The sequence below is a fragment of the Acomys minous genome (assembly GCF_964271855.1).
Source record: "Acomys minous genome assembly, chromosome: 13".
Lineage (NCBI taxonomy): Eukaryota > Metazoa > Chordata > Mammalia > Rodentia > Muridae > Acomys > Acomys minous.
The window spans coordinates 4,683,343-4,695,719 of record NC_140495.1 but is presented as its reverse complement, the minus strand read 5'-3'; the positions used below and the strand labels follow the sequence as shown (position 1 = coordinate 4,695,719).

The 12,377-nt window shown below is 47.4% G+C and overlaps 1 protein-coding gene across 1 annotated transcript in view; it reads right to left on the bottom strand.

The window, feature by feature from the left end:
- Positions 1 to 12,377, bottom strand: part of SCN10A (sodium voltage-gated channel alpha subunit 10) — an 82,845-nt gene that overhangs the window by 59,690 nt on the left and 10,778 nt on the right. Inside the window, exons 2-5 of the mRNA XM_084754935.1 lie at positions 2,696 to 2,824; positions 2,200 to 2,291; positions 1,607 to 1,798; positions 967 to 1,030 (exon numbers count right to left, since the gene is read on the bottom strand). Of these exons, the coding sequence (XP_084611061.1) occupies positions 967 to 1,030; positions 1,607 to 1,798; positions 2,200 to 2,291; positions 2,696 to 2,824 (477 nt within the window). The remainder of the gene's footprint in view (positions 1 to 966; positions 1,031 to 1,606; positions 1,799 to 2,199; positions 2,292 to 2,695; positions 2,825 to 12,377) is intronic.

Below are 12,377 nucleotides of genomic sequence, written 5' to 3'. Positions count from 1 at the left end.
CCTCTGTAAGAATTTGAAATCGCAGAAATATTATGCATTTATTTCTTCCCCTATTACAAATATATATATCAAACCCAAGGATGTAATGAGCTGTGGTGAGAGCAGAGCCTTAATACAAACACGGTCACATCTTCTGGGAGCCACTCACTTGTCCCTCCCTTTTGGTACCCATAGGCCTCTGAGTTATGGCCCGCCCACTCTTTTCAGTGAGGGGGTGACATCTGTTTCATCAGCCCTCAGATCTCTGCTGATTTCTGACTCGCTTTAGTCAAGGGGACACAGAAAGAATGTCACTGTGTGTGAAACCAAGACCCACACCTCCACTGTTCCCCCTTGGAATCCCGTGTCTGTACAGGGCAGCTCGGGCCAGACTGCTGGGGATGAAGGATCAGTGGGACACACAGACACCTTGCAGCATGTCCATCTGCTGTTCGCAGATGCGTGGAGAAGCCAAACGCCAGCTGGTCCACAAGAGGAACGGTTGTTGTGTTGGGTCATGAAATCCTGGAGTCCTTTATTGCCCGTCAAAAACCTGACTAATACACTTACTCTCCATAAGGCTGTGTGTGTGTGTGTGTGCACATGTGTATGTGTGTGGTGTGCTCATATGTTGTATGGGCACATGTATGTGGAGGGTAGGGTTCTTTCATTGAACTTGAAGCTCACTGGTCATCCAGGAAGCTCAGGGGCTCTGCCTGTCCTCAACTGTCTACCCCGAGGCCCTGCAGTGCTGTGGCTACAGCTCTGCATTGATGTGCTCCACTTTTTTTTTTAATTTGGTGTGGGGGATTCACAGTCGGCCAGGGTTTTACCAGCTGAATCATGTTCTCAGCTTCCCTCTCCATGAGTTTCCGTGTGGCAGTGTCTATGGTATTTATTAACACAGCTTCTTTGGGATGCTAGGGTCCCCGCCCAGAAGAGGCTCTGGAGGAAGGATGCTGGGCACTGGGGCAGCCGTGTACTTACCCAGCATCAGATCCATTGCCACACAATAAGCGGTCGGTGGTACCAGGCTTGAGGAAGATATAGTCTAAAGAAAGGAAGGAAGGAGCCCTCATGGAGTGTTCTAGGCCTTGGTGGCCAGGAGGACACTGCCTGCTTTTTGTCTAAGGGAGGTCGCTCCTTTGCCTACAAGCCTTCAAGGGAGCCACGTGCCCTTCCAAGCCACCTGGAAGCTGCACAGAGCCAGAAAAAACCCGGCTTTCAGGTTTAGAACTTGTCAAACTTTTCCTTTACCAAAGGGAAACTGGTCGGCAGGAAAGCGGGGTGGGGAGTTCAACGCCGCTTAGGAGCGATTCAGTGGAGATGAAATGTCAGTATAAAACTGGGCAGCGGTGGCGCACTCCTTTAATCCCAGCACTTGGGAGGCAGAGGCAGGCAGATCTCTGTGAGTTCAAGGCCAGCCTGGTCTACAGAGTGAGTCCAGGACAGTCAAGGCTACACAGAGAAACCCTGTCTTGAAAAAAAAGAAAGAAAGAAAGAAAGAAAGAAAGAAGGAAGGCAGGCCAGTGTATGCACAGAGAGGAGCAGGGCTTTGCACTACGTCCCCACAGCCACACTGTCCCAGAGTCCGGCTGTAGGTCACGACAGCAGAGGGTATACTCACTTGATATCTCAGATGAGAAATTATCAGCCTTGTAGAGAGCTGTGCTGTTCATGACACAATTGTTCTTAAGGTTCCCCTTGAAGAGCTGCAGGCCCACCAAGGCAAAGACACTCAGGCAGAAGACAGTAAGGATGGTCACGTCAGCCAGCTTCCTCACCGAGTGGATCAGGGCTCCCACGATGACCTTCAGTCCTGTGGATAGGCGAGAGAGATGCTCCCACGTGTGCATCTGGGCTGGCCTCCTCACTCACTACACGCAGGTGTGGCCCACTCACACGGTCCAGACAGTTCCAAGCCCATCTTCTCCCGCGCACCTTGCGATGGCTGAGACTGGCAGGCGGGTGGGGCCTGCTATCCTCACGGTACAAGCAAGCAGCTGAGACCCAGGCAATGCATCTTTTTTTTTTTAAATCATCTCAAGGCTAATAAGGGATTGACACTTGTGATTCAACTAAAACCACTGTTGGGTGCCCGTGTGTGTGTGTGTGTGTGTGTGTGTGTGTGTGTACACGCACGTGTGTGAGTACGTCTGAGGAGAGCAATGACATGAACAATTACTCCATTGAACAAATGCACTAGTTAAAGCCACTCACCTGGGATCACAGAAACAGTCTTCAGGGCTCTGAGAACTCGGAATGTCCGCAGGCCTGAGATTCCTCGAAGATCTACCGCTGAACCAACATACCTGTAGGAGCCATGGGCATTTCCTCAGGGGAAGGGCTCCAGGGTGCATGCAGCATACGCAAGGGTAGTCAGAGGGAGAGCGAGGAGTGTTGGGGGACCCAGGACAGACACGGCATATCTGGTGGCATCACCACATGGGCTTGGTGAACCTGCCTCCTCAGACGTGGTTCTTTGGGGGTAGAAATAGTGCTAAGGCTCACATGACCTGAGTTGGACAGTTATTAGCACAGAACCAAGTCTTGGGTTTGTCCCCGTGGGTGCAGGGCAGGCCTGATTATGTATTCCAATAGAGAAAGCTGGGATGATGTGAGGAAGTAATCTACATTATGAGCATGGACACTCCCCCAAAGTCCTATACCCCAAAACCTACAGGGACACACATGCCAGCAGAGAAAAACCACTCACGCCAGGGTAATGACGCTAAAGTCCAGCCAGTTCCAAGGGTCCCGAAGATAAGTGAACTCATTTAAACAAAATCCTCTTGCCAGGATCTTTATCAGGGCCTCAAAGGTGTAAATGACAGTGAAGGCGTACCTGGGGAGAGAGGTGCAGAGTGACGTTAACTGTGCCACGGGGGGTGGGGGGGGGAACACCTCAGGTGCTTCCTCTGCAGGAGTGAGAATTGAATTCCTGTGGTGGCTCTAAGGGAGCATGTGCAAAGACCACTGACAAGGAAGACAAGGAAGAGGATGAAGGTCCACACAAGTGGGCGGGGCAGGGTGGGAAGGGGCGGGGAGAGGAGAGGGGGTAAGGGGAGAGGATAAGGGGGGAGAGGGGAGAAGAGAGAGAGAGAGAGAGAGAGAGAGAGAGAGAGAGAGAGAGAGAGAGAGAGAGAGAGAGCGCACAGCTTGTGAAGTGGGCAGAGGACAGTGTCAGGTGAAGAGTGAATGTCCTCCTGTCCCGTGCGAGGTCCCATCCTATGGATGTTGGAGGCTCCTTTCCCAACCTGTGGATGTTGGAGGATGTGGACAAGGCCCAGATCTCTGCTATTGTCCTCTTCCCTGTGTCTCCCTACGTCTAAGCCTCTTTTCTCACCATGCCTGATGTAGCTTGTTTCCGGCCTCTGTCCTGTGGAAGGGGAAAGAGCACGTGCATTCACAGATGTTCTCTCAGCAGATCGGAGCGTAATAGGATTGGCTGTCTCAGAACTGCCGCTTGCTGGACTTAGACTTGAACAGCCAGGGTTGGGGGTGAGGCGATGCTTCTGGAATGCTCAGAAGCCTTTGATCACCAGTTGCAATGGCTGTCACACCCTGGGGACCATCAGTTCTACCTAAGGGCCTTGTTCAAACAGCTTCCCAGCCCAGGCTGTCCTCGCATTTTCTGGTTCAGCGGGTCTGAGGTGGGACTCAGGGACTGGGATCTTTTTCTCAAGATTTATTTATTTATTATGTATACAGTGTTCTGGAAGAGGGCCACCATGTAATTGCTGAGAATTGAACTCAGGACCTTTGGAAGAGCAGCCAGTGCACTTAACCTCTCCAGCCCAGGACAGAGGTTTCTAACATGTTTCCAGCTGATGCTAACATGCGGCTGGGGAACCACTGGCTCTGGGGATTTGTGTGCACGCATGAATTGCATGTGATTCAGTGCTAGGGCGATGGCTTGGTTTGCAACGTTAGAATCTGAGTTCAGATGTTCAGCTTACGAGTCTAGGGCCAGGTGTGGCAGCACGTGCCTGTGCTCTAAGGCCAGGTGTGGCAGCACGTGCCTGTGCTCTAAGGCCAGGTGTGGCAGCACGTGCCTGTGCTTCTAATCCCAGCACTAGGTAAGTGGAGACGGGAGGATCCCTGAGGTTCACTGGCCAATCCATCTAGCTGAATTCCTGACCTCTAGGCTCAACTAGAGAGCCTGTCTCAAAAAAATAAGATGGCGAGCAATGGAGGAGTGGACCAGCCTCTATCTGCACTTGTACATGCACAGAGCCCAGTAGGATAAATACAAGTGACTCTGCAGAACCCCTCACAGTCCAGGACCCAGAGATGCTCGGGATTCAGAGGGTGGGCTGTGGGACCAGCGTGGGCTGAAGGCCTTGTCCACAGGAAGCAGTGGGCCTTCCAGACCTGACTTCACCACCACCCAGTGTGGAGTGGACACCTCTGCTACAGAGGTGGACAGGATGCTTACTCTCCGGAAGTGAACAAGAAGGAGAATGGTGCAGCCTGGCTGCAAAGGAGGAGAGCTTCCGTGGAGAGGCGGGCACCTCCCACTTCTGTCGTTGCTAAGCTCCTAGAAGGCAGTCAGATTCACAGCTCATGAAGACCTACCCTGTTCTCTGAGTATCAGGCTCTAGTTATGTAGCCCAGGCTGGTCTTGAACTTGTGATCCTCCTGGGATCACGGGTATCCAGCATCACAGCCATGTTAGACAAGCTGCACCTTTAATAAGCTAAGGGGTGGTGTGAATTTGAGGAATGCTTGGAATCAAAACCAAAACGCAAGGCCAGACATGGTGGCACATTGCTGCAATCCCCGGATTCCTGCAATCCCCGGATTCCTGCAATCCCTGGACTCCTGCAATCCCTGGACTCCTGCAATCCCTGGACTCCTGCAATCCCTGGACTCCTGCAATCCCTGGACTCCTGCAATCCCCAGCCTTGGATAAAGAGGGGAAAGAAGGAGGATCTCAATGGTGCCCAGGCCCGGCTGGGCTGTGTACATGAGAATCAAGCCAACCAGTGCTGTACAGTGAGATCCTGTCTCCAAACATCACCAGCACCAAAATGAGACAAAAGCCCGAGGCAACCAAAGAGGGGGCAAAAAGAACAGAGAAACAATGAAGAGAAGATTAGAGAAACTCAGAAAAAAAAGGGGGGGGGCCCAAACCTGCTATTGATATTTTTAGAGAGTTGAAAGGTGAGATAAGCATTTCTTAAAACAAGAATAGAAGTCTACAATAAAGCATTAAAAAAAAAAAAACAACAGAGCTTCTGGAAGCAAGCTTGCAAATGAAGTTTTAAAAATCTCAGAAAATGGAACACAAAGTAGGAATGGATAAAAACAGAGATTGAAAATCAGGGAATTTGATTGCTGTCGGACTAAGAAGAGGTCTGGAAAGAAATAGATTGGAGGAAAGTATCACAAGGATTTTTCAAGAGGGAAAAAAAAATCCCAAACTGAAAGATCTGAGTTTTTAAAACATAGGCAATAGTTCAGGAAAACGGATGAAAACAAAAAGCAAAAAACAAACAAACAAAAAAGCCCCATCATAGCAGAATTCTACAGAGTTTCAATGATTCTGCACAGAGAAAAGCTCAGCACTTGGTTTGAGAGACCAAGAGAAAAACACAACAGGCTACCTACAAAGGATTGGTGTCTTATCCACTGTTATAATGCTGTGAAGAGACACCATGACCAAAGCAACTTATAAGAAAAAGTAGTTAATTGTGTGTAAGGGTGAGGAGTCCTTGGTCATCACTGTGGGGAGCAGGAGCAGGCGTGGGGCGGGGAGCGGGCAGCAGGCTTGGGGCTGCCGGTAGCTGGGAACTCGTGCTCTGATCCACAGGCAGGAAGCGTGGCGTGGGCGTGGTGTGGGCTTTGGAAACCTCAAAGCCCACCCCTAGTGACACGCCTCCTTCAATATAGCTACGCTTTCTTTCTTTTTTTTTTTTAATTTTTTTTTATTATTAATTTATTCTTGTTACATCTCAATGGTTATCCCCTTCCTTGTATCCTCCCATTCTTCCCTCCCTCCCATTTTCCCCTTACTCCCCTCCCCTATGACTGTTCCTGAGGGGGATTACCTCCCCCTCTATATGTTCATAGGGTATCAAGTCTCCTCTTGGTAACCTGCTGTCCTTCCTCTGAGTGCCATCAGGTCTCCCCCTCCAGGGGACATGGTCAAAGGTGAGGCACCAGAGTATGTGAGAAAGTAATATCCCACTCTCACTCTACTGTGGAGAGTGTTCCGTCCATTGGCTAGATCTGGGTAGGGGTTTAAGGTTTACCGCCTGTATTGTCCTTGGCTGGTGCCTTAGTTTGAGCGGGACCCCTGTGCCCAAATCTGCCTATCATAATGTTCTACTTGTAGGCTTCTAGGACCCTCTGGGTCCTTCTACTTTGCCTTTCTCCCATGATTCTCTCATCTAGAATCCCACTAGAATGTCCTCTCCTCTGTCTCAGTTTCCTGGTAAGTGAAGGCTTTCGTGGGACAGACCCAGCTATTCCACTCCTTGGAATATATCCAGAAGATGCTCCAGCACACAACAAGAAAATTTGCTCAACCATGTTCATAGCAGCCTTATTCATAATAGCCAGAACATGGAAACAGCCGAAGTGTCCCTCAATAGAAGAATGGATAAAGAAACTGTGGTACATATACACTATGGAATACTATTCAGCTATTAAAAACAAGGACTTCCCGAAATTTGTGGATAAATGGATTGAGCTAGAAATGATCATAATGAGTGAGTTAACCCAGAAGCAGAAAGACTCAAATGGTATATACTCACTTATATCTGCATATTAGCTACACTTTCTAACTCCCCCTGAACAACCCCACCAACTGGAAACTCAGCCTCATTCAAATGTGTGAGACTTTGGGAGCCATTTTTACTCAAGCCACTGCAGTTGAGAATGAACACTGTCAGATGTGGGCTCCAAGGAACAGAACAGGAAAAAACAAACAAACAAAAACAAAAAACAAAAAACCTCCAGGAAAGCACTTTGCTAGGGAACTGTAGGCCAAGCTGAGGTGAGAACGAAGGAGGCAAAAGTGATTTCTCTACTGGATGAAAACTGATGGGAGCGCTGGTGTACCCAACTGGGCAGAACAGTGAATGGCGCCCCCTGCAGGAGAGTGCTGGGATAAATGGGGGGGGAATCTATAGAAAGGTGAAAACTCAGTAAGTGAGGAAATCTTGACAAGATCCAGGGAGAGTGGAAACAGCGTGGGAGACGGGATTGGTAGGGCTGGAGAGGTGGCTCAGTGGTTAAGGTCATGCACTTTTCTTGCAAGAGCACCTGAGCTCGGTTCTCAGCGCCTGTCTCAGGCAGCTCACAGCCATTGTAAGTCCAGCTCCAGGGGATCGCAGCCCCTCTTTGGGCTTCCACAGGCACCTGTACTCACACATCCACTGCCCCTCCATATATATGTAAATAATAAATCTTTTAAAAATTGACAAAGCAGAACCAGGTGAGAGAAAGGCCACCTTAACATGCTGAATGGCAGAGGGCGAGGGCTGGCGCACACCTTTAATCCAGCACTTGGGAGGCAGAGGCAGGTAGGCTGCTGTGAGTTTGAACCCAGCCTGGTCTAAAAAGTGAGTCCAGGACAGCCAAGGCTACACAGAGAAACCCTGTCTTGAAAAACGAGAGAAAGAGAGGGGAGGGGGTAGAGAGACTGAGAAAATACAATCAACAGTGGTCTTGGTTCCAGACAGACCTGTGCTCTAATCAGACCGGGGAAGTTCTGTCTTCTTCGGCGTTCAGTCCCAGTGCAGCTGTGGGAAGCCATTTTACGTGGCTCCTCTCTGAGGGCGCGGCTTTAGGAGTCAGAGTCCTCTGTGTTTCTGTAGCTCCAGGATGCCAAGAGTCAAGTGTGCAGCCACCTACTGCTGCTCCACAGAGCAGGTGTAACCCCAGAGAGAAGGCTTGGAGTCAGGGTTAGCGTTAGGGCTAGGGCAGTGTGGACAGCTCCACGGGTGGGAAACTGGCTGAAGTCACAGGAAGAAACAGGGTCACTTCCTGTTTGGGGGGTAGGATAGCGCCGCTAGCTCCTGGAACTTCATAACAGCTGCAAGTGATTCAGTGCCACGTGACAAGAAATGGCGACCTGGAGGGCGGGGCATGGTGGTAGGCTACCCCATACTCCCTGCAAGCCAGTAGAGTCGCCCCAGAAACCGTTTGAACACTGGTTTGTGGTGTGCTCCACCTGGTCCTGACTAGCAGGCAACTTAATAATAACGCCAGACGGTTCTCTGCACAGACCGCGCGCTCTGCTTGCCGGGAGAACAGCATGGGAGAAGATGAGAGAGGCAAGAGCCCAGACTCGGCACTCACCGGGGGCAACGTGGCCACTGCCCACACTGCTGGCTTTAGGAGCCGGATACCTGCTGTCTTCAATGTTCTTGTTTCTTTTCATTTTAAATTTGCCTTCTCCCCATTTTTTAAGCCATAGACTTCTACAAGTCAATCTGATTAATCTAAATATTTACATGTTAATTTTTTAGTTTAATCTATTTTTTCTTTTATATTTTCCTTCTGTTTCTTTCCCCTCAATCTCTCTTATCTTCTGTCCTATTTTCTCTTTTGAGGCAGGAGCTCACCGTAGCACCAAGGCTTTGAGAGTGTAAGCCACCATACCCACCTTCCAGAATTCAATTTTTACTTCTTAATTTTTTTTCTCCCTCTTTTCTATTTCTTTCTTTCTTTTTGTTTGTTTTGAAACCAGGTCTCTCTCTATAGCTCTGGCTGTCCTGGAACCTACAGTTTAGGCCAGGCTGGCCCCAGACTCACAGAGATCCACCTGCCTCTGCCTTCTGAGCGCTGGGGTTGAAGGTGTGTGACTCCATAGCTGACCGCATTCTGTTTTTAACCCTTTTCCTTCAGCTGGATCCAAATTTCCCCTCTTGGTTCTTGTTGGCTCCTCCTCCTCCTCCTCCTCCTCTTCCTCCTCCTCCTCTTCTTCTTCTTCTATCTTGTCCTCCTGTTTTCCCCCTGAATCTCATTTAACAAAACAGTAACACTGGGCATAAAAAGCTCACATAGAGCACAATGCAGTGGCAGTGAGTAACTCCAAAACTACACTGCCACTAAAATACAGGGCTTTCAGAGCCCCCACAAGTCAACAAAGACACCTCAGAACTAAACTATACTATAGATCAAATGGATTTAACAGACTCCTGCAGAAGACTCCACCAGCTCCTGCAGAATGTATGTTCCCCTAAGCAAGTTTTAACAAACAAAAATCCTGAATAATTTATTGTATGTTATACGTAGCAAAATAAAAGTGGAAAATCATCAGCAAGAGAAACTACAAAAAACACATAAATACATGAAAATTGAACAACCTGCTTTCGAACAATTAGCGGGAAATCAAGGAAATGCAGTGAGGAGGGCTAGTAAAATTCCTAGGATCAAGCTAAAAGGAAAATGTAACATTTCAGAACCCACTGGGCACAGAGGAAGCAGTTCTAAAACACATGTTTGCAGCCATAAATGCCTATATCAAAGTGAGAAAGACATCAAATAAATAACCTAGTGGTACATTGCAAGGTCTTGGAAAAAAGGAGAAAGCCAATCTCAAGATTAGTGGAAGAAAAAATAAAGATCAAAACTGAAATTCATGAAGTGCAAACTAAAACACACACATACACACAGACACACACAGTGAAACAGATTTTGTTATTTGATATAAGATTGACACAAGCTTTCTAAAGTAACCAAAAGAAAGGACATACGCTAATAAATTTAGAGACAAAAGATATTGTAACAGGTATCATGGAGACCTAAAGGATCAATATGGGTTTTTAAAACATTTATTAATTTGTTGTATATGCATGTGTGCATGTGTGCATGTGAGTGTGTGTGTGTGTGTGTGTGTGTGTGTGTGTGTGTGCAAGTGCAAGCATGTGTGTAGACAGACATGTGAGGTTCGGAGAACAACTTGAGGGAGTCAGCTCGTCTCTTGTGCTGTGTGAATCTCATCAGACTCTTACCTTCTGAGTCCTCTCACCAGCCCCACTGGGAAATATTTTGTAAGCTTATATTCTAATAAATTGAAAACTCCTGAAGAAATTGGCACATTTCTAGAAACACACAATCTAAATATATATATATATATATATATATATATATATATATATATATATATATATATATATATATAAACTGGGGAGTTGTAAAACCTAAACAGATCACTAGCAAGCAATGCAACTGAAGAAGAATTCTCTCAACAAGCTGCCAGGACCAGACGGGTTCACCGCCAAACCCTACCTGTTTAAAGTTTAAGTTTTCCAGGTGTTTAAAAAGGGGGAAATACTTCCAAACTCACTTCACAAAATAAGTACCCTGGCATTAACACAAAGACACAACAAAAAACGAGAAAACTATAGGCCAGTGGCCATCATGAACAGAGAGCAGAAATCCTCAGCGAAAATGTGCAGAATCCAACAGCACAGCAACAAGATCACACAGCACCATCAAGCCAGTACAAAGATGGTTCAACACATGCAGATCGCTAAGTGTAACACAGCATGTAAATTCGGGTACTCGACAGCCCTACATTATACCAAGCGGGAGGAACAGAAAGCATTTGTCCTAAAGTCAGGAAAGAAACAAAGCTGGCCACTCTCCTCACTCCTATTCCGGTCCACATAGGTAGAACCATCATCCTAGGAGGTGTGGCTGCAGGAGGCGCTCTGCTGACAAGAGCAAAAGCAACCTGGCAGGAATCTTGACAAAAGACTTCACGTTACACTATGGAGCCATAGTAACAAAAACAGGAAACACAACACTGGCAGAGAAACAGACAGGCAGGCCAATGGACTCAACTAGTAGACCTAAGAACCAACCAATGCCCTCTGATTTTTGACAAAGATGCTAGAATTGACCCTGGAGAAAGAGAAGTATTTTTAAACAAGCAGTACTTGAGGATGGAAACTGGATCTCCTCCCCCCACCTCCATCTCACCATGGGCATAGATCAAGACCACAAGGTAAGATTCAAGCATTTGAACTTGCTACTGAGAAACAGGAGAGGATGCTTCAAGATACAGACGTAGGCAAGGGCTGTCTAAAAAGAACTCCAACCCCTCAGAAAACGATGGCAAATAGTGAAAAAGTGGGTTTGTGTAGAATCAGACGGCATCTGCACACAGAAAGAAATGCCCAGGAGGCTGGAGGGAGCCTGAAGAGGGGAGCAAATCTTTGACAACTAAAGACTGACGCGGTTCTAATTTCTAGACTCTATAAAGAACTCCCCCCCCCAAAAAAACTGAACATCACCAAACTAACTCATTCAACCAATAAGTAGACAAATCGAGCAGACAGATGGTTCTCAAAGCAGGGTCTGCCAATGGCCATACAATGCTCACATTCCCTAACCATTGGACTACACTGAGGCCCCATCTCAGCCAAGCAAGTGCACAGAACTCAGGGGGTGGCAAGGATTTGGGAAAAGGAACTCTACACCCCGTAGGTGCGGAGTCTCTGGAAACCAGTATGGCGGATCCTCAAGGAACCATCGTATAGTGTATGAACTCTACCACTCCTCGTCTGTGCCCCAGTCAAAACCAGAGAGTTACCTGCGCACCCATGTTTACTGAAGCTCTGTTTGCAATGAGTAGTGCCATAGAATCAGTACAGGCCTCCACTGACAGATACGTGGATAAAGAAAGTGTGTGTGTGTGTGTGTGTGTGTGTGTGTGTGAGAGAGAGAGAGAGAGAGAGAGAGAGCAAGTGTGTGTGTGTGTGAAAGAGAGAGAGAGAGAAAGAGAGAGAGAGAGAGAAAGAGAGAGAGAAAGTGTATTATGATAGAAATACCTTTATACATGTATGAAGATGTCATAATGAAACCCACTGTTTTATATAGTTAACATGTAGTAATGACATTTTTGAGAATATTGATGCAAATATAAAAGAATATGACATGAGCATGTGCAGAAATGTCTATGATTTGTGTGATTGAATAAGTATAACCAGAAATTAACTTTAAAACGAAAACCAAATTTGAAAGACTAATATTTTTCCTGTGGTGAGAGAAGCAGTTTTGGAGACTTCCTGAAGAGGTCTGCTCTGAGCAGTCAATGGCATTCCTGCTGCATTTGCTGCCCCCGACCATTTGTGTTTTCTAAATTAGAACATGTTCACTCTGAATTACAGGCTATTGGGAATCTTTGATGGATATTTCCAGCTTTCCAGACCAAACAGATCAAGAGAAAGCCCTCTCTAAAGACTGTTCTCAGAGTTTCAGCAAAGGATGAGGACCCAGCTCTGCACCGTTGAGTGCCTCCCTGGGTGACAGCACTAGCAGAGGCGCGTCCTCCCCTTGGTGGATCTGGAGCTGGTGGTGCTTCTTGATGTCTGGGTGCAGCATCTAGATGGGATTTTAAAGACTTATTTATTTATTTATTGTTCAGTGCTCTGCCT